Genomic DNA, 20,982 nt, shown 5'->3' with positions numbered 1-20,982 from the left:
TTTATTATTTTCTACATTGTAGAATAATAGTGAAGACATCAGAACTATGAAATAACACATATGGAATCATGTAGTAACCAAAAAAGTGTTAAACAAATATTTATATTTTAGATTGGAATGTATTTCAATTAACAGGTGTGCCTTCTTAAATGTTAATTTGTGGAATTGCTTTCCTTCTTAATGCATTTGAGCTAATCAGTTGTGTTGTGACAAGGTAGGGGTGGTATACAGAAATAGCCCTATTTGGTAGACAGCTCAATTAAGTAAAGAGAAACGACAGTCCATCAAAGGCCATGATTTGAAGAGGGAGTGGTTACAGAATTCATTGGACAATACCCAGTAAGCAATACAAAAAAATGGAAAGGGAAAGGGGGATACCTAGTCAGTTGTCCAACTGAATGTATTCAACTGAAATGTGTCTTCTGCTTTTAACCCAACCCCTCTGAATCAGAGAGGTGTGGGGGGCTGCCTTAATCTATACACGTTCAAAAGTGAAAAACTGTAGATATGTTGTCAAAAATGCAACTCAAGGCTAGAAGCATCAGAACCCATAGAAAGCAGCTTTGGCCACAGTTAACCTTTTACCACCTGGCCAGTGCACAGTACTGTAACCATAGTATCACTGTAACAGAAGTCTGGCGTAGGGATACACATATCAGATTTCTGTGTGCTCAGGTACTCTCCAAACAGGTCTTATGCTAGGGTCACCTTCACAGAGGCTGAAGTAAAGTAGCTCCCTAACAACAGTCTCTAATTCCACCTCAATAGACCTCTGTGTCTCGTTGGGAGGTGGTGAGTGGGTGTCCTAATGTTTAGGCTGTCTGACTACAAGTTACATAACTCGTTTTATCCGTTCTTTATCCCTCTCTCTGTTTGTTTTACATAATCTTTTTCTACATTTTGAGGTGTGGATTATATAAATAGTGTACTCTAGACCATAGCGGGTTACTGTACTGTAGCGCTATTGTTTGCACAAGTCAAGGGTACTTCTCTTTCAAGACTGTGGGTTCAGTGAGGCTATGGCTCTTGTCTGACCCCTGTAATACAGTATAGCTAAGTGGAATGACTCAGTGACTAAATCGCTGTCTATGTACCCAAGGTAAGCCTACACACACACACACGCGCGCCTAGTCACCTTACCCATATACATATCTACTGTACCTCTATCACTCCAGTATCCCTGCACATTGTAAATATGGTATTGGAACTGACTCTGCATGTAGTTTCTCGTGTGTTTTTGTTCTACCTTGTTATTTTTAGTGCTACCTCAATATTTATTACTGCATTGTTGGGTTTGGAGTTTGCAAGAAAGGCATTTCACTGCACTTGTGCACGTGACATTAAAACTTGAAACACACACACACACACACACACACACACACACACACACACACACACACACACACACACACACACACACACACACACACACACACACACACACACACACTTCCATGACCCCCATCCTTTATGTCCACTCTGTGTGTAGTTCAGATGTGAGTGACAGAGAGATAGAAAGAGAGCAGTATAGTACATAACTAATGACATCTTTGTCTTCTATCCAACAGAGCACTTGTGAGGTTATCCAGGTTGTTTACGTGATATGTAATGTTAATGTACTTATCGGGGTCAACGGGTTTGATTCCCTCACATGGATTCTGCCTTAATGGTCACTACGATGACATCTAAAATCACCCACGTAATGCGTTTACACAAGTAACCTTCTGAGAATGCCTCCCGTTACTTTGTCAATGACGGCAGATACCTTGTTATTTTCTGTTCAGTTTCCACGGTAACCATCCGACATCCAACCTCATTTCAGCGTTCATCTGACCCCAAGGGCACTCTCCTTTCCTGACCTGTGTTCTGGTCTTGGAGGCTAACTGACAGTGTTGAGCTAAAAACAAACTAACCCTTTCTCTCTCTAGCCGGGCATAATACAGAGGCAACTGACACACTAAGACAGATTTGTAGTGAATAAAAAAAATACATATTAAAAAAAACATTTGTATCGACAGACAATTATTGTAGGACATCCAATAGGCTGTTTATCATCCATAGCGATAAACAATCGCCAATAATATCTTTCTATGTGGATCCCTGCCTTTCCCCCTAATACCACCACCATTAACTTTAGCTAAATCACCAATCTTCACTAACTTAACTCATGCTGACAAAGCATTCCTTACACAGTTGAGAAAGTGTCCAGATATTTGAAGCATTCTGAGTATTCTCAGTGTTATCCTAGTGTGACATCAAAATTATCCTGGTGTCTAGTTTGAGCTCCAACATCTGTCCTGTTGTTGCCCAATAACGCATTCGCCGCACAGTCAGTGAGTGGCTCTTTTCTGGCTTCACACCCACAATCACATCGCCGGGCCTTATCTAGTTTTCCCATTATCATAGTCCCCTGAGACAAAATAGAGTCTCTAGTGAGATATTGCTGGGGGAATCAATCCCATAGATATTTTAGGGATTCATATGGAGCGAGAAATAAAGGTTGTTTGCTCAAGTTTTTCTGACGAGATATTTGTGCGATGAAATAAACTGTTATTGTATCGCCTGTGTTATTGTTTGAAGATTAAAGGTAGACTACAAACAATGAAAATGCTTCCCTGGGACTTTTTGTAAAGAAATATATTAAAAGAGACTGGGGTCAAGAGTGAAAAGAATAAGAGCTCCTTTTTAGACGTGTATCTTGAGGCTAGATATATCACCTGCTTTTGCATGTGTCTGGTGGTGGTAGAACATTGGGCTCTTAAAGGGATAGTTTGGGATTTTGGCAATGAGGCCCTTTATCTACTTCCCCAGAGTCAGATGAACTCGTGGAGACTGTTTTATGTACCTGCTTGCAGTTTGAAGTTGCTAACTAGCTTTAGCGCAATTGTTCACTAGCTTTAGTGCAATTGCTAACTAGCTTTAGCGCATTGACTGGAAGTCTATGGGAACGAGATTCCCTTAAAACACACCACTTTGATACAGCTACGACCGGAAGTTACTTTTTTGTAGCAGATTAGGAGAATGTATGTAGCAGATTAGGATAATTAGGTTAAAGTTAGGAAAAGGATTAGGATTAAGGTTAGGGAAAATGCTCTCCTAACCTACTATGAAAAATAATTTCCTGTCATAGCTGTATTGAAGTGGTGTGTTTTTTTAGGGAGTCGCCTATTGGAACAGCTAGCATGCTAGCTAGACTTAGAGTCATTATGCTAATGCATTATAAACTAAGTAAGTCATATAAACTGAGTATACAAAACGTTAAGGACACCAATTGACATAAATTGACCAGGTAAATCCAGGTGAAAGCTATGATCCCTTATTGATGTCACTTGTTTTAAATCCACTTCAATCAGTGTAGATGAAGGGGAGGAGACGGGTTAAAGAAGGATTTTAAAGCCTGGAGATAATTGAGACATGGATTGTGTGTGTGCCATTCAGAGGGTGAATGGGCAAGACAAAATATTTAAATGCCTATGAATGGGGTATGGTAGTAGGTGCCAGGCACACCGGTTTGTGTCAAGAACTCCAACGCTGCTGGATTTTTAATGCTCAACAGTTTCCCTTGTGTATCAAGAATGGTCCACCACCCAAAGGACATTCAGCCAAGTTGACACAACAGTGGGAAGCAATGGAGTCAACATGGGACAGCATCCCTGTGGAACGCTTTTGACACCTTGTAGAGTCCATGCCCCGACGAATTGAAGCTGTTCCGGGGGGAAAATGGGGGGGGGAGTGAAACTCAATATTAGGAAGGTGTTCCTAATGTTTGGTATACTCCATGCATAAAGAGTTGAAAAACTGAAAAATTGGTAGATATTGACATTGTTGATTCTGATTCATCGCAGAGTGCTGGTTGAATGTTGCGTTATATACTTATGCTAACTGCAAGGGTTGATAGCATACGTCATGTTCAGAACATCACCAACAACACCCGAATATCATTTTCACAGACCAAACAAGTGATTCTGGTCATCAACTCGTACTCCGCGAAACATATAAAATGGCTGATTATTAGTGTTAATTTGTTGCTGCAGTCTTATAAAGCACATTTGGGTGTTGGCACGGTTTGGGCCAGGAACAGATGGAAGGATGACACTAATATCTGGCTGTAGTATGAAAAGAGGTTGAGCTCATTGCAATAAACAGACATTACTGGAGAGAGCTGTGGTTACGTTGATTCTGGTGAAAGTACAATAGAGCTCTTCATACAACTGTCTCTGTTTCTCCATAGAGCAGTGCCGTGCAAAGTCGGGGTCGCGGGGGAAATGCAGTGGGGTCGCCAAAATGTTTAAAAAAATTGAGTACAGATTATTGAATGGGAAAATATACAAACGTTTTTGAGAAAGACAATTTGAAAAATAACATTTTATTGAGCAAATGTATTTATTGGTTTCTTTTCATTTTGGTAAGAGTTAAAAATGCAATGAATTTACCGATTTTAAGGTTGTGTCATTAGATTTGAGGTATGGTGGGGTCACAAGAAAATATTAGGGAAAAATAAGGTCCCCAGAAATTCTGGGGAAAATAATTGGGTACCAGCTGAAAAACTTTGAATACCACTGCCATAGAGGTTTAACAGTTTAACTGTACAGTAGAAATATGCTATTGAAATAAAGATATACCAACTAACAAGTATTAGATTCCAGAATGTTTGTTGTTGGTAGGTTCATGTAAAAAAACATTCCAGCAACAGGTATGCTGAGATAGCCCATAGGGAATGGGGTGTCTGTATGTAGCCTATGTAAGTTCTTTATCCTGACTCCTGACTGGGCTGGGTGTTGTCTTCCTTCACTATACTACAGTTCTGTTGGAGCTGTGTGTGTGCACAGTCACTGCAGCCAGCCTTGGCCCGCTGTCTGTCTGCTTGTTTCATAAGCAGGAGTCGGGATGACCTACATAACTCCTCCCAGGGAGGGGAAGTCACCTTGTCGGGGACCGGCCGGCAGCGAGGCAGGGGCAGGGGGAAGGGGGGGGGGTGGATGAGTTTATTGTGACGTGGCAAGGCAACTGGCTTACTGGCCCTGTATTCACCACGCATCTCTGCATCGTTTTGCTGATATTACAGAGTCCAGTCAATGCATTTTGGTGTGGGAAAGATGACTGGGTTTGTGAGAAATGAGGTCTGCTTAGCAGGCTGATCATAAATAGAACCACCCACACATACACACCCGTACACACACAGACACCCGTACACACACAGACACCCGTACACACACCCGTACACACACAGACACCCGTACACACACCCGTACACACACAGACACCCGTAAACACACCCGTACACACACAGACACCCGTACACACACCCGTACACACACAGACACCCGTACACACACAGACACCCGTACACACACCCGTACACACACAGACACCCGTACACACACCCGTACACACACAGACACCCGTACACACACAGACACCCGTACACACACCCGTACACACACAGACACCCGTACACACACCCGTACACACACAGACACCCGTACACACACAGACACCCGTACAGACACCCGTACACACACAGACACCCGTACACACACAGACACCCGTACACACACCCGTACACACACAGACACCCGTACACACACCCGTACACACACAGACACCCGTACACACACAGACACCCGTACACACACCCGTACACACACAGACACCCGTACACACACAGACACCCGTACACACACCCGTACACACACAGACACCCGTACACATACAGACACCCGTACACACACCCGTACACACACAGACACCCGTACACACACAGACACCCGTACACACACCCGTACACACACCCATACACACACACACACCCGTACACACACCCGTACACACACCCGTACACACACAGACACCCGTACACACACCCGTACACACACCCGTACACACACCCGTACACACACACACACCCGTACACACACCCGTACCCGTACACACACCCGTACACACACACACACCCGTACACACACAGACACCCGTACACACACCCGTACCCGTACACACACCCGTACACACACACACACCCGTACACACACAGACACCCGTACACACACCCGTACACACACCCGTACACACCCGTACACACACCCGTACACACACACACACACACACACACACACACACACACACACACACACACACACACACACATCTCGATAGACTCCTCTAAGCGCGCTAAGAAATTGAATGTGTGTGTAGATGGTGAAGGTTGAATTAGATCAGCGCTCCTGATCCTATCTGCTTGCCGCTGTTGGTTTACCCCCTCCAGCAAGCCCTGGCAGGAGGTGTGTGTGGTAGAGCCAGTGTGTGTGCCTGAGTGTGTGTGTGTCTGTGAGAGAAGACAGCTCGTTTGATGAAGGATGTCGGTAGAATGCTAACCAGACAATCACCTTGTGTGTTATTGATTGAGACGAGAGAGGTAATTAGATGGAAGGGGGGGGGCTGGAGGGAGGTCGTTTTTAATGTCTTGATACGACGTGTCCTGTTTCTGTACCTATCTCCTTGTTTTTGTTGTTTCGGTGGGGGGTAGGGTGTGTGTGTGTGTTTCTATGCACGTGTGTTTGTGTGCATAGGTTCTTTTTGTGTAAATCAGCAAAAATGTGTAATATAGACTAAACATATATTTTTACCATGTACAACTTTTACTCCACAGTACTGTAGCCTACATTAAACACTTCAAATACCCCGGGAATAATAAGCCTTCTTGTCAATAACAGCGCTGTGCTCTGTCTGTTTTTTTCGTCTCTCTCTACATGGACTGCTTTTGGTAATGGCTGACTCAATATCTGGAGTAGACATTAATAACTGGCATTAATGAATGGCACGCCCTGAGAAACAAGCCTTCAATATGTTACCCACTGTACACAGTGTATTCACAACTACTCCCGCAATTTAGGCTGATGCCATGTGCATCATTTGAAAGGGTCACTTTCAAACCTTTCCACAGGACATCACTGTGCCGCTGCCGAGTTCCTGCCCCGAAAACTATGTCAGGTTTCACCCAACGATTTAATCTGATCTCTGCTGATTCAGCGAAACTATTTGGAGCACCCAGGCCTGGTCCGTTTTGTAAATGTTTGGGCTAAATGTATACTTCTCTCCTTCCCTTCCTCTATCTCTCAGTGCTCAGAGAAATGTATTTTATGGTACGTGTAACTAACAGTGTAGATTTGAACTTATCTACCATAACGGCATAGCCATATCTTATCAAAGCCTCATTTTCGACCTTGCCCAAGTACAGCAGGCCAATTGACCAATGACACTGGCTACACAGTACGATATTGAGTCGTCACTCAGTATTTCTTGCATAACCCCAGTACGCTCTGGTTAAGTTGAACTAAGGCATAGGTGAACTCGTCTAGCATATTATTAGAAAATGTCCCCGTAAGCCATAGTGACCCCGGAAGCCATAGTGACCCCGGAAGCCATAGTGACCCCGTAAGCCATAGCATGACTCACAACATAGATATGGAGAACAACATGATTGAGCCAACGTGTGTGATGTGTCATCACATCAACGCGTACATAAGTGGCCTACAATGCCCTGAGCCCAGTGACTAAGCGATCCACCTATATACCTCTGTGTGTGTGTGTGTGTGTGTGTGTGTGTGTGTGTGTGTGTGTGTGTGTGTGTGTGTGTGTGTGTGTGTGTGTGTGTGTGTGTGTGTGTGTGTGTGTGTGTGTGTGTGTGTAACTAAGTGTTCAACCTATCCATGTCATCAATAACAAGTTAAGTCCTCGCCCCCTGATTGCCACCTGGAGAATCATTAACCATGGAGCAAGACTCCTGACATAACAGGATGTGAACTCTGCAGCCAGGTCAGTCCATAGTGGGAGCTGTCCCATTATCAACTTGGCTGATAGTCTATCTACATTGGTTTGACATATCTCTCCACACGTGGACAACGGCGTAGGTCAGACTTATAGCCTACATATCATAGAATCCATTATTTAGGAAACAGTTGTCTCAAAGTTGACCTTAGACATCAGCGATAGGTAGTTGAAGGGGAGATATTGTTAGGTCAGCCTAGTGTAACATCTGCTAACAGTTTCTACCTTTCGACTGTAGTGTTTCTGACTTTAACCTGTACTCTGTCATCTGGGCCAAATAAACTCCACAGTCTTGCTGTTATTTTGCACGAATACGCACGCACGCACACACACACGCACGCACGCACGCACGCACGCACGCACGCACGCACGCACACACACACACACACACACACACACACACACACACACACACACACACACACACACACACACACACAAAAACACACACATCCCTCCTCACAGCCTCTTGTTTGTCCTTTGTTTTTCTTAGCCTGCTAAAGACATCTCCTCTGTGTTTCTGTCAGCGTCATTTCCAACTCGCTGCAGTAAATCTGACAAGTGCAAAGTCCTTTCTCTTTTCTGTCAGTTGGCAGGGATCCGTATGGTTAGCCACATTGTGCAGCTAATGTACTGTTTACGTAGTAAAAAATGTGAATGTTTCACAGTATCTCAGAGGCCTCCGTTTCTGATGTTGTTGGATAACAATTACTTTGGCAGCTTTAAAGGCTAAACTGTGTCGTCTCGGTGTGTGCTTCTGTTTCAGCGCGTCGCTGAGACACCCGTCGTCCACAGCCAAAGTGTGTCTGGTTTGCGGGGACGAGGCATCGGGATGTCACTACGGGGTTGTTACATGCGGCAGCTGCAAGGTCTTCTTCAAGAGAGCCGTAGAAGGTAGGAAAAGTATGATACGCCTTTCCGTTTGGGTCTGGGTTTGGGTGCTTACTAGTGTGCCTCCTGTTGAAGTCTGAGGAACCCTCCCTTCTATGTCCTCAGACTCCAAATGGGACACAGTGTAAAGTAAAGTCTTAAAGAAAGTGTGAAATGCATTTTAAAGAGCTTCTGTTTATAATCTGCTTTTCTGTCTATAGTAGTACAGTTGTTTGTGACAGGAGTATGCCTGGTCAGAAGATATGGCCTTTAAAGATAATTGTCGGCCATTTTGGTTGTGTGCAAAACACAACCCCTCCATTAGCGGGTTGAAACCTCAATGCTAAGTTAAGTTAGCGCCCTGGCGCTAGGCTAACTCACACCAGTCTCCGTATAGTCTCAGAGGAATAACCTCCAGGAGAAAAAGCTGAGCTAGCAACAAAGTAGCTCAAACCCAAAACATACTCACCCAGAGAGAGGTGACACCAGACCAGTCAGTCCAAAAAAACACCAGTAAAGTTTAAAAGGAAGTCGTAAACTGGTGTTTACGAATGACTCCATTTTTGGAGCTTCTAGATAATTACCTGTGAAATATTTATAGTTTTAAATAGAAATGTATGATTCAGTCAGAAACAAATAAGGTTAAATTTCTCAGCATGTACAGTTTGTGGCCTAAGATGACTGAAAATCATAAAAACCTCACAAACTATATACTTCTCCCATAACAGCCCTTTATGCTGTGTTTTAGCTGGGGAAAATCAACAAAAACTCATAATGCGCTTTTCATTTCTGTGTGTAGCATGAGGTGCTGGGCTAAATCTCAAACACACAAACATGCACGGGCACACACACACACACACACACACACACACACACACACACACACACACACACACACACACACACACACACACACACACACACACACACACACACACACACACACACACTCTCCGAGGAGGCAGGCAAGCACCAACAAGGCAGTCGGTAGGTGTTTTTTCAGCAGTCAACTGAGGAACTACAGTCAACTCCTATTGAATTATCTTCATTTGATGATATTTACAAACATATGTATCCCTATGAAACCGGATTAGGTCTCCTGGGTTATCGGATCAGAAATGAAATCATTCCACTCTGAGCGTGCCCGGGAGGGCTGGGAAGAGTTAACATATAACAGCTGAAGATCTGTGTGTGTGTGTGTGTGTGTGTGTGTGTGTGTGTGTGTGTGTGTGTGTGTGTGTGTGTGTGTGTGTGTGTGTGTGTGTGTGTGTGTGTGTGTGTGTGTGTGTGTGTGTGTGTGTGTGTGTGTGTGTGTGTGTGTGTAGCTGTTTGTGCAGAAAGCAGGCAGCAGAGTTGGCCACATGAGGTTGGTTAAGAGTGTTATCACCCAAGCCTATTCAGTCTTATTTTAGGCTCATTCAATTCCAAATGGGATACACAGTAGGAATCTGTAGACTGTTTACCTCATGGGAAACTGCTGCGATTTCTGTGGAACAACTGCTGCTTTGTTTACTTGCTCAATTAGCCCCTAAACATGTCCTCTTTCTGTGTGTTAGATAGCCATGTCAAATGATCAAATCGAATTGTATTTGTCACATGCGCCAAAAACAACAGGTGTACACTTTACCGTGAAATGCTTACTTACGAGCCCTTTCCTAACAATGCAGAGTGAAAAAGTAAGACAAATGTATAAAACATGTAAAAGGAAATCATAATAAAAATGTAAAAGGAAACAATAAAATAACGAGACAATATACAAGGAATACCGGTACCAAGTCAATGTGCAGGGGTACGAGGTAGTTGATGTGAATGGGGGCGTTCTCGGCCCTCTGTTTCCTGTAGTCAATGAACAGCATACTCACGTAGGTGTTCCTTTTGTCCAGGTTGGAAAGGGCAGTGTGGAGTGCAATAGAGATTGCATCATCTGTGGATCTGTCGGGGAAGTATGATAATTGGAGTGGGTCCAGGGTGTCTGGGATGATGGTGTTGATGTGAGCCATGACCAGTCTTTCAAAGCATTTCATGGCTTCAGATGTGAGTGCTATGGGGTGATAGTAATTTAGACAGGTTACCTTGGCCTTCTTGGGCACAGGGACTATGGTGGCCTGCTTGAAACATGTAGGCATTACAGACTGGGTCAGGGAGAGCTTGAAAATATCATGGACGACACTTGCCAGCTGGTCAGCGCATGCTCTGAGTCCTGGTAATCCGTCTGTGAATGTTAACCTGTCTTACTCACATAGGCTACGGAGATCATGATCACACAGCCATCCGGAACAGCTGGTGCTCTCATGTATGGTTCAGTGGTGCTAGCCTCGAAGCGAACATAGAAGGCATTTAGCTTGTAGGCTGGGCAACACTGGGCAACTCGCGGCTGGGTTTCCCTTTGTAATCCTTGATAGTTTGCAAGACCTGCCACATCTGACGAGCATCAGAGGTGTAGTTGGATTCGATCTTAGTCCTGTATTGAAGCGTTGCCTGTTTAATCGTTCGTCAGAGGGTGTAGCGAGATTTCTTATAAGCGTCCGGACAAGTATCCTACTCCTTAAAATGACTTAAGGAGAAGATTGTGTCACATCTAAACTGGTACTGTCAGGTATTGTAGGCCATCAGTCTTTCTCTTAGATGTGGAATAGCCTAGTTACACGCTATATGAATTGTGGGTAATGTAGTGTCTTGTATATTATATTTGAACTGACTACTCTGGGGTCTGTTCTGGTGCAGCTGCTGCCTGGTCAAACTCTATGTGAACTAGTGGGATGATGTCATCAAGGTTGCTTGTACTGTAGTATGTGTGTCCTTTGTGATGTGTGCAGTGAGCCCAGCTAGCGCTTACCTTACCTGACATCAGCATAGCTGCTCTGAGGGGGAGGGTGGGGGAGAGAGGCTTAGAGGTAGAGTGGGAGGGAAAGAAAGATAGAGGTGGGCGGGAAAGAAACGGCGGAGGGAAAGAGAGGTAGGGTATAGAATGAGAGTAGGAGAAAAAGACAGGGGAATTGCAAAAGAGAGACAGAGGGCAGAGACACAGACATAGAAGGGAGGGGGAGTGAGAGAATGAGGCAGACAGAAAGAATGAGAGAGCGAGAGGGGGAGACAGACAGACACAGAGAGGAGGGGCTGAGAGAGAAAGTAAGCGAGAGAGAGGGAACAAGAGCGAGAGAAAGAAAACTAAAGTGATGTGTCAGCATCGAGCTCCGGAGAGGTGTAAGTAGGACGTGAGGAGACGTTCTAGTTCTCCTCCTCCCCCTCTTCCTCTCTCCTCATCCCCCTCTTCCTCTTCCTCTTTTCTCAATGTGAAAAACCTGGCCTCTGTGAGTCTGATAATGAGCTATGAGAGGAGACTGCAGAACAACGTCAATACAACGGGAGAAATAATCCATGTTTAATTTCTGTCAAGGCGCCCCCCAGCTGCCTCACAGGCACGACGGCCTCCTACTGCCTCCGCCCATTAGACCCAGTTACAGACTCAGTCTCAGACCCATTTACAACCCACAGCTAGTTAGTATTCTTTACTCATCGTCAGCTCACATTAAAATCCTGTGTACTAGGGAGGGGCCACTTCCTCTCAATGACAAAGTCGATGAGTCTATAGGCTGGTCTCAGATCTCTTTGTGTGGTATTGGCAATAACCATAGGATTAGGCGATACTGTACAAAGGACCATGCTACGGAGTGTGTGAGTAGTGGAAGGAACTGGAATATGATCTATAATTCAGGTCTATAATTCAATTTTGGGTTAGACGTAAGCTAGGTATGGACTGGGTTTGTGTGAATGGTCGTTTTTGGTGGTTTGGTAAGTGTAGCTTTAAACTGTGGTCAGCTGAATAGTATACCACTCTGATCTCAATGGAATTGCTCATATACAGTATATATTTCATGCCCTGACCTTAGAGAGCCTTTATATGTCTCTATTTGGTTTGGTCAGGGTGTTATTTAGGGTGGGCATTCTATGTTCTGTTTTCTAGGTTTGTGTATTTCTATGTTTTGGCCGGGTATGGTTCTCAATGAGGGACAGCTGTCCATCGTTGTCTCTGATTGGGAATCATACTTAGGCAGCCTTTTTCCCTTGTGTCATTGTGGGAAGTTAACTTTGTTAGAGGCTTCATAGCCCTGTTAAGCTTCACGGTTGTTTGTTGTTTTGTTGGCGACATTCAAATAAAAAGGAATATGTACGCTCACCACGCTGCATCTTGGTCTTCCTTCAACGACGGCCGTGACAATATACACCTCTTGGGCCAGTAACCGAAAAGTTGCTGGATCGAATCCCCGAGCTGACAAGGTGTTCCCCAGGCGCTGTTCCCCAGGCGCTGATGACGTGGATGTCAATTAAGACAGTCCCCCAACCGCACCTCTCTTTGAATGCATTCAGTTGTACAACTGACTAGGTATCTCCCTTTCCCTTTCCACTCCATGCTGCCTCCCACCAGACTGAAACCAGATGATGTTTCATTCATTACGGAAATGTTCGCCCACTAACTGTTCCCTTAAAGTAAAGATCTCTCATTTCAATTAATAACTATTCCATAGTAATTTTGAGAATAACGGTGTATGCATTTTAATACTCATTCGTTTGTCTTTTATATACATTTAGTTGATATGACAAATAGCCTTCTCTGTGTAATTGAGCACAAGGCATCATTTATTGAGCTTAGCAGCTGTTGCTAAATGAAAAGGGTTACGGTGGCTTATGAATAACACCCAGAGGTATTGCTGTAGAATCATTATCTCCTATAAAGTTATAGACAAATTATCATTCATTTCTGAGCCTTGTTGGTCATTGTTTCACCTCATACAGTACCTACAAAACGAACTTTTCAGGCTTACTGTAGTCTCTGTTACCTCACGTAGGAATATGGTTTTGTACGTGACTTGAATTGACTTAGCATAGCAGACAATGTATATAAAAGCGGTTCGAAAAGTGTGGATATAGTACCTTTCCAAGCAAAGCATCTTCACATATTGAACTAGTCTCTACTACCCCCTCCCCTCCACTACCCCTCCCCTATCCCTCTCCTCCCTTATCCCTCCCCTCCCTTATCCCTGAAGTCATCCCTGAGACAGTGTGTTGATACAAGACAGCTGGGCTCTGTAAACCACTCCATGTGGACTGCTGCTCTGGGCTGCGTCTCAAACGGCACCTTATTTCCTAAACAGTGCATAGGGCTCTGGTCAAAACTAGTGCACTATAATAAATAGGGTGCCATTTGGGACGGATCCCCTTTCTGGTCTGGAAGACTAACTGTTGAGTGCTGCTAGCTTATTATTCACATGTCATCAGTGGTTTGGCATAGCGTTCTGTTTAATAATATTCAGTACAGTTCCTTTATTCCATGACTTATTATTTTACTGGCTTTTACTTTATTGAACTCAAAGGTCTACTGTGAAACCGTTCAACCGTGTTACAGGCTAGCTGTGTATAGTATTGCAGTATGTGGCACAGGGATGGTTAGCATTACACTGATGTTAAGCTCTCTCTCTCTCTCCCTCTCATTCTCTCTCTCGGTCTCTCTCTATTCGGGCATCAGTGGAAAAGTTCATCTGAGGACACGAATGGTACTGCTTATGAGTTGACTGGCAAATCCGTGCTCCAATCAGATGGTTTATATTTTGACTGGCAGGTCCATGCTCCAATTAGATGGTTTATATTTTGACTGACAGGTCTGTGCTCCAATCAGATGGTTTATATTTTTACTGACAGGTCTGTGCTCCAATCAGATGTGACACCTCCTCCCACCTACTCTAGCTGGGCTGGGTGTCTCAGGTTGTCTCATATAACAGCATCTGAAACCCAGCCATTTATTAGACTCAGTCCCCGTCTCAGTCCCTCTCAGATGAATGGCATACATGTCCTTCCATCAGACTTACAGTAAACATACATTGATGTAATGTAGATTTATTACAGTCATGCTATATGCATTTTCACATTTTATAGAGATGTGATGTCCTTTGACTACTCTGATATATTTTATATGAATTAGTCATGCTATATGCATAATAACCGGTTAATACCCATCATAACAATAAGCATGGTGTTCCAAAATTGCATATTTATCCAAGTTGTACCATACAATGAACACCACTTGTCCCTTTAACGTAAGGTAAGGGGAAGTAAGCAATCATGGATTATATCAAAGCAGGCATTATAGCAATCTAATCCATACTAACAACGTTACATAAACTAACAGTAAGTCATTAAGACCACCTCTTAGGTTGTGTTTGACCCACTTCGTTAAGGTTACCTTAATCTCGGTAAACCCAGAACTAAAATCTTGCCTAATTACTGTAGGTCAGATGCTCATAACATTTATATTTACCTGTCTGTCCACGAGAAATTCAAGTTACCAAGACACCCAGTGAAAGCAGTTTTTGATCAGGCACCTTCATGCCTATAGACACCTATATAATCCATGACGACAGTGCCCTCCCCTTGACCCCATTAACGACTGTCAACGTAATTAGTGAACGAGGCCAGACAGTGACTGAGGGTGCAGAATTTCCTTAAACCTCTAGTAATTATGCTAGATAATTAAAAGTAATTGTGTCATTAATGGAAGCCGAACCCTTTCACACAGCAGTTGCATTAATTAAATGTTGCAGGCAACAACAGCTGTGGATGATGCACTGATAAAACACTAGGCCTGAATACTATATATTTTTTTGCAGATTATAGTAATTGGTTGAGCAACATGAGTAAGTAGGCCAAGTACTAGGGTTACCCAAGGTTCATTCAACGACTGTCTATCCTCTGAATGCTAGTTACCTTAGTAGCAGTCCTGGTTTATTGTAAAGGGCTTTTAAACAGTGCTACGTGGATTCTTCTTCAACTTGTCCAGCTCCAGACCCAAATGAGCCTACAGTATCAGTGGTTGCCAGTTATTATTAATTGGTTCATTCTAGTATTGTGCAGCTTAGATGAATGGTAGGCAGTAGTCTTAGTAGCAGTCCTAGTCCATTGTATAATAGACCTATGGCAGTGCTATGAGGATGTATCGTAACCGTGAGTGCCAGTTAATATTTAGCCAACAGACCGACCGGTCCCTCCGTGTTTCCTCTGTGTCCTTAACTCAACCTGACCTGAGATGACCCACATAGATGTGTGTGTGTGGAGCCACTCATGCCCTCGTTGCCCCGTGGCAGTAAAGACCTCAATCACCACCCATCTACTTCCTCTTCCAGGCTGATACCTTTGTTCTTTGACATCAATGCAAAGAGTGTTCCCGAGCGCTGGGTCGCTGGGTAGGATACACCTTAAGTGTTTAACCAAATAACACCGCCAGGCCAATCAGATGGGCTTTATCAATGTTATCACTGGCCCATTGGTTTGTGGTTGATAGGGACAGTGTTGATACAGTTGTGGTGTGGGGTGTGTGTGTGTACTGTTGATGTGTGTATTGGTGTTGTGACTGTGCTTTGCAGAACGTTTTTGAAGAAAATATAGTTTTTTTGTGTGTTATGACTGATCGGTATCTGAAATTAAAGTTGTATGACTGTACCTACTACATCAAGCCAGATTAAATTGCGTAGGTCTGTATTATGCTAAATATGCAAGTGTGCCAATTATCCTACACCTACAGTATGCATGTCATTACATAGACTGTTGAATTATTGCATCACAAATAGTAGAATTCCTATAGAGGGACTAAGCACTGTGGTTGTCGTGGTAAAGCAGGGAAGTTCAGCCTGTAGGGGCGGATGTAGTTGCCGTGGTTACTGGGTTAACCTTTAGGATAGGCGGTGAGTCAGGTCAGTCGGTGACTTTATAAAAACAGCAAATCATGCATACACCGTTGTGACAGACTGGGCAGTTGGGAAATCCAAGAGGGTTTTATATGTGTAACTATTAGCCCCAGAAACAGGTTCTGAAGTACTTTCTGATTTGGTTCATTTGGAAGAGAAGTCACGTTTGTTTTGGCCCGCTGACGGAAATGTTCATTTTCAAAACCGCTCTATAAAAGAACGCTGCTCCTTCCTTCCAAATAGAAATCAGTTATATTGTCTTTCATGTTCATGTTATTAAATGTATGTCAACTGTAAAGTATTTTGTCTGTAATGTCTTTTTCGCTATGTGTTGGACAACAGTAAGACTAGCTGTCACCATTGGCGTTGACTAATGGGGATCCTAATAAATCAAAAGATGGAGGTCCAAGAGAACATCGACCACTAGATGAGGCGTGTGTGAGAGGGGAGGATGGAGAGGTAGGTTAAAGAACGGGGACTATACCTTCATGTTGAAATAAAACCACATTAGAATGGGGACTTGATATAGACTATACCCTTCATGTTGAAATAAAACCACATTAGAATGGGGACTTGATATAGACTATACCTTCATGTTGAAATTAAACCACATTAGAATGTCCCGGTGAGAGAATAATGACCATGGAGATATGCAAGGCTGTGAGCCTGGGGTAAAATAACAGAAGTTTGAGATAATAGGGGAGTAGATGGGAAACACAGATCAACTTGGATGGTGGGTGCCTATTCCCTCTCTTTGAATACAACATGTATAGAGTGTGTGTGTTTGAATGACTTCCTCAAGGTGTACCATGAATCTAATAGGAACGTGTTGAGAACTTCTATTGAAAAATACCACTCTGACAGACGTCGTCACTGACAACAAATTTGTGCTTTTCATTCTGAGCCTGTGTCAAATTCTCCAGCGTTTTTTTATCTGGTGAAAGCCATTTGGAGCTGACTGCCTTAATCGAAACAACAACAGTCGTTACACAGCTGTATACAGCCATGGTGGCCTATGTCTAATGTGTTGGATGTGTGGTTAAAGAAATTGCCTGGCTAGAATAGACATACCACTGGCAGGATTTCTGTTGTTGTCGTTGTGTGTGATGCTCAGTAAACACTAAATATAGCCTAGCCTAATGACACAAGTGTCTTATACAACGCCTCTTCACTCAATGCGGGACAGATATCGGACAACCTATGACCACGAAACACGAGCCACGGTCTCAAGTTCAGACTATTTAAATAGGAACTGCTTAAAGGCTGCAGTACTGTATGGCCTAAACCTGAATCTGTAGAGGACATGGGCCTCTCAGACTCTTCTTTCAAGGACGTTCTCAGAGTTGTTCAAAAGGGTCTCCCATAGGGAGACATAGTATTCCCCACATAGTAATATCCCCATTGCTTTTTTATGCTCCAGTTGACAGGCAGGGTCCGCTCATAGGCCGGCTGCCAGATTTTGATGTCACAAATACAGCAAAAAGGAGACATCAATGGAGTCCATTCAGGAACTTCCTTGGTTGCCATGTAATGGAGTTCTCGCTCCTGGAGCTGGTTGTGCACTTACTGTAGTAATGTAGCCGTAGCCCTTTTAAGATGATTGCTGGAGATTTTATATTGTATTTAAGTATAGTATTATAGAAAGGAAACTATGTACAAAATGTGTTTTTGGTATCATTATAAAAAGTATAATGTTGATTTGATCTGTTCCATGGTATATGAAAACATTATGATGTAATAATGGTCCACCATGTCCATCAGTGCACATTCACATTCTAGGAATGCTTTTATGGAGTACAAATAGAGTCAATGGTTTCTTGGATTAAATCAAATAAATGTTTATTTGTCACATGCGCCAAATACTGCTTACTTACAAGCCCTTAACCAACAATGCAGTTTAAAAAAAAAAAAGTCAGAGAAGAATAACAAATAATTAAAGAGCAGCAGTAAATAACAATAGCGGGGCTATATACAGGGAGTACCGGAACAGAGTCAATGTGCGGGGACACCGGTATTGAGGTAATAGGTACATGTAGGTAGAGTTACTAAAGTAACTATGCATAGATAATAACAGAGAGTAGGAGCAGTGTAGAAGGGGGGGGGGGGCAATGCAAATAGTCTGGGTAGCCATTTGATTAGCTGTTCAGGAGTCTTATGGCTTGGGGGTAGAAGTTGTTTAGAAGGCTCTTGGACCTAGACTTGGTGCTCCAGTACCACTTGTCGTGCGGTAGCAGAAAGAACAGTCTATGACTAGGGTGGCTGGAGTCTTTGACAATTTTTAGGGTCTTCCTCTGACACCGCCTGGTATAGAGGTTCTGTATGGCAGGAAGCTTGGCCCCGGTGATGTACTGGGCCGTGCGCACTACCCTCTGTAGTGCCTTGCGGTCAGAGGCCGAGCAGTTGCCATACCAGGCAGTGATGCAACCGGTCAGGATACTCTTGATGGTGCAGCTGTAAGACCTTTTGAGGATCTGAGGACCCATGCCAAATCTTTTCAGTCTCCTGAGGGGGAATAGGTTTTGTCGTGCCCTCTTCACAACTGTCTTGGTGTGCTTGGACTATGTTAGTTTGTTGGTGATGTGGCCACCAAGGAACTTGAGGCTCTCAACCTGCTACACTACAGCCCCGTCGATGATAATGGTGCTCGGTCCTCCTTTTCCTGTAGTCCACAATCATCTGTTTTGTCTTGATCACGTTGAGGGAGAGGTTGTTGTCCTTGCACCACATGGTCAGGTCTCTGACTTCTTCCTTATAGGCTGTCTCATTATTGTCGGTGATCAGGCCTACCACTGTTGTGTCATCAACTTAACGATGGTGTTGGAGTCGTGCCTGGCAGTGCAGTCATGAGTGAACAGGGAGTACAGGAGGGGACTGAGCACGCAACCCTGAGTGGCCCTGTGTTGAGGATCAGCGTGGCGGATGTGTTGTTACCTACCCTTACCACCTGGGGGCGGCCCGTCAGCAAGTCCAGGATCCAGTTGCAGAGGGAGGTGTTTAGTCCCAGGGTCCTTAGCTTAGTGATGAGCTTTGAGGGCACTATGGTGTTGAACGCTGAGCTGTGGTCAATGAATAGTATTCTCACATAGGTGTTCCTTTTGTCCAGGTGTGAAAGGGCAGTGTGGAGTGGAATAGAGATTTCATCCTCTGTGGATCTGTTGGTGCGGTATGCAAATTGGAGTGGGTCTAGGGTTTCTGGGATAATGTTGTTGATGTGAGCCAACCAGCCTTTCAAAGCATTTCATGGCTACAGACGTGAGTGCTACGGGTCGGTAGTCATTTAGGCAGGTTACCTTAGTGTTCTGGAGCACAGGGACTATGGTTGAAAATGTCAGTGAAGACACTTACCAGTTGGTCGGCGCATGCTCGGAGTACACGTCCTGGTAATCCGTCTGGCCCTGCAGCCTTGTGAATGTTGACCTGTATAAAGGTCTTACTCACATTGGCTACTGAGAGCATGATCACGCAGTCTTTCGGGACAGCTGGTGCTCTCATGCATGTTTCAGTGTTACTTGCCTCAAAGCGAGCATAGAAGTTATTTAGCTCGTCAGAGAGGCTCATGTCACTGGGCAGCTCTCAGCTGTGCTTCCCTTTGTAGTCTGTAATAGTTTGCAAGCCCTGCCACATCCGACAAGTGTCGGAGCCTGTGTAGTACGATTCGATCTTAGTCCTGTATTGATGCTTTGCCTGTTTGATGGTTCGTCAGAGGGCATAGCGGGAATTCTTATAAGCTTCAGAGTTAGAGTCCCGCTCCTTGAAAACGGCAGCTCTACCCTTTAGCTCTGTGCGAATGTTGCATGTAATCCATGGCTTCTGGTTGGGGTATGTACATACAGGCACTGTGGGGACGACATCCTTGATGCACTTATTGATAAAGCCAGTGACTGATGTGGTGTACTCAATGCCACCGGAAGAATCCCGGAACATATTCCAGTCTGTGATAGCAAAACAGTCCTGTAGTTTAGCATCTGATTCATCTGCCAAATGGAGTGCGAGGGAGAGCTTTGTACACGTCTCTTTCTTTTCTCCCTCTGGTTGCACATTTATCATGCTGATAGAAATTAGGTAAAACTGATTTAGGTTTCCCTGCATTAAAGTCCCAGGCCACTAGGAGCTCCGCCTCTGGATGAGCGTTTTCCTGTTTGCTTATGGAGGTATACAGCTCATTGAGTGTGGTTTTAGTGCCAGCATCGGTCTGTGGTGGTATGTAGACAGCTACAACAAATACAGATGAAAACTCTGTAGGTAGATAGTGTGGTCTGCAGGTTATCATGAGATACTCCAGCTCAGGCGAGCAAAACCTTGAGACGTCCTTAGATATCGTGCACCAGCTGTTGTTCACATATATGCATAGGCCCCCGCCCCGTGTCTTACCAGAGGCTGCTGTTCTGTCCTGCTGATAGAGTGTATAACCCGCCAGCTGTATGTTCTTAATGTCGTCGTTCAGCCACGACTCGGTGAAACATAAGATATTACAGTTTTTAATGTCCCGTTGGTAGGATATACGTGCTTTCAGTTCATCCCATTTATTTTCCAGCGATTGAACGTTAGC

The 20,982-nt window shown here is 44.1% G+C and overlaps 1 protein-coding gene across 3 annotated transcripts in view; it reads left to right on the top strand.

The window, feature by feature from the left end:
- The window catches only part of LOC129840935 (mineralocorticoid receptor-like), a 100,360-nt gene that overhangs the window by 46,003 nt on the left and 33,375 nt on the right, over positions 1-20,982 (top strand). For 2 of the 3 annotated variants that reach the window (XM_055908982.1, XM_055908981.1), the window contains exon 3: positions 8,594-8,730. In XM_055908982.1, the coding sequence (XP_055764957.1) occupies positions 8,594-8,730 (137 nt within the window). The remainder of the gene's footprint in view (positions 1-8,593; positions 8,731-20,982) is intronic. The other variant, XM_055908983.1, reaches the window with a different exon arrangement.

This window comes from Salvelinus fontinalis, chromosome 42, assembly GCF_029448725.1.
Source record: "Salvelinus fontinalis isolate EN_2023a chromosome 42, ASM2944872v1, whole genome shotgun sequence".
Lineage (NCBI taxonomy): Eukaryota > Metazoa > Chordata > Actinopteri > Salmoniformes > Salmonidae > Salvelinus > Salvelinus fontinalis.
Note: the sequence above shows the minus strand (reverse complement) of the source record. Positions and strands in the feature narration are given on the sequence as shown.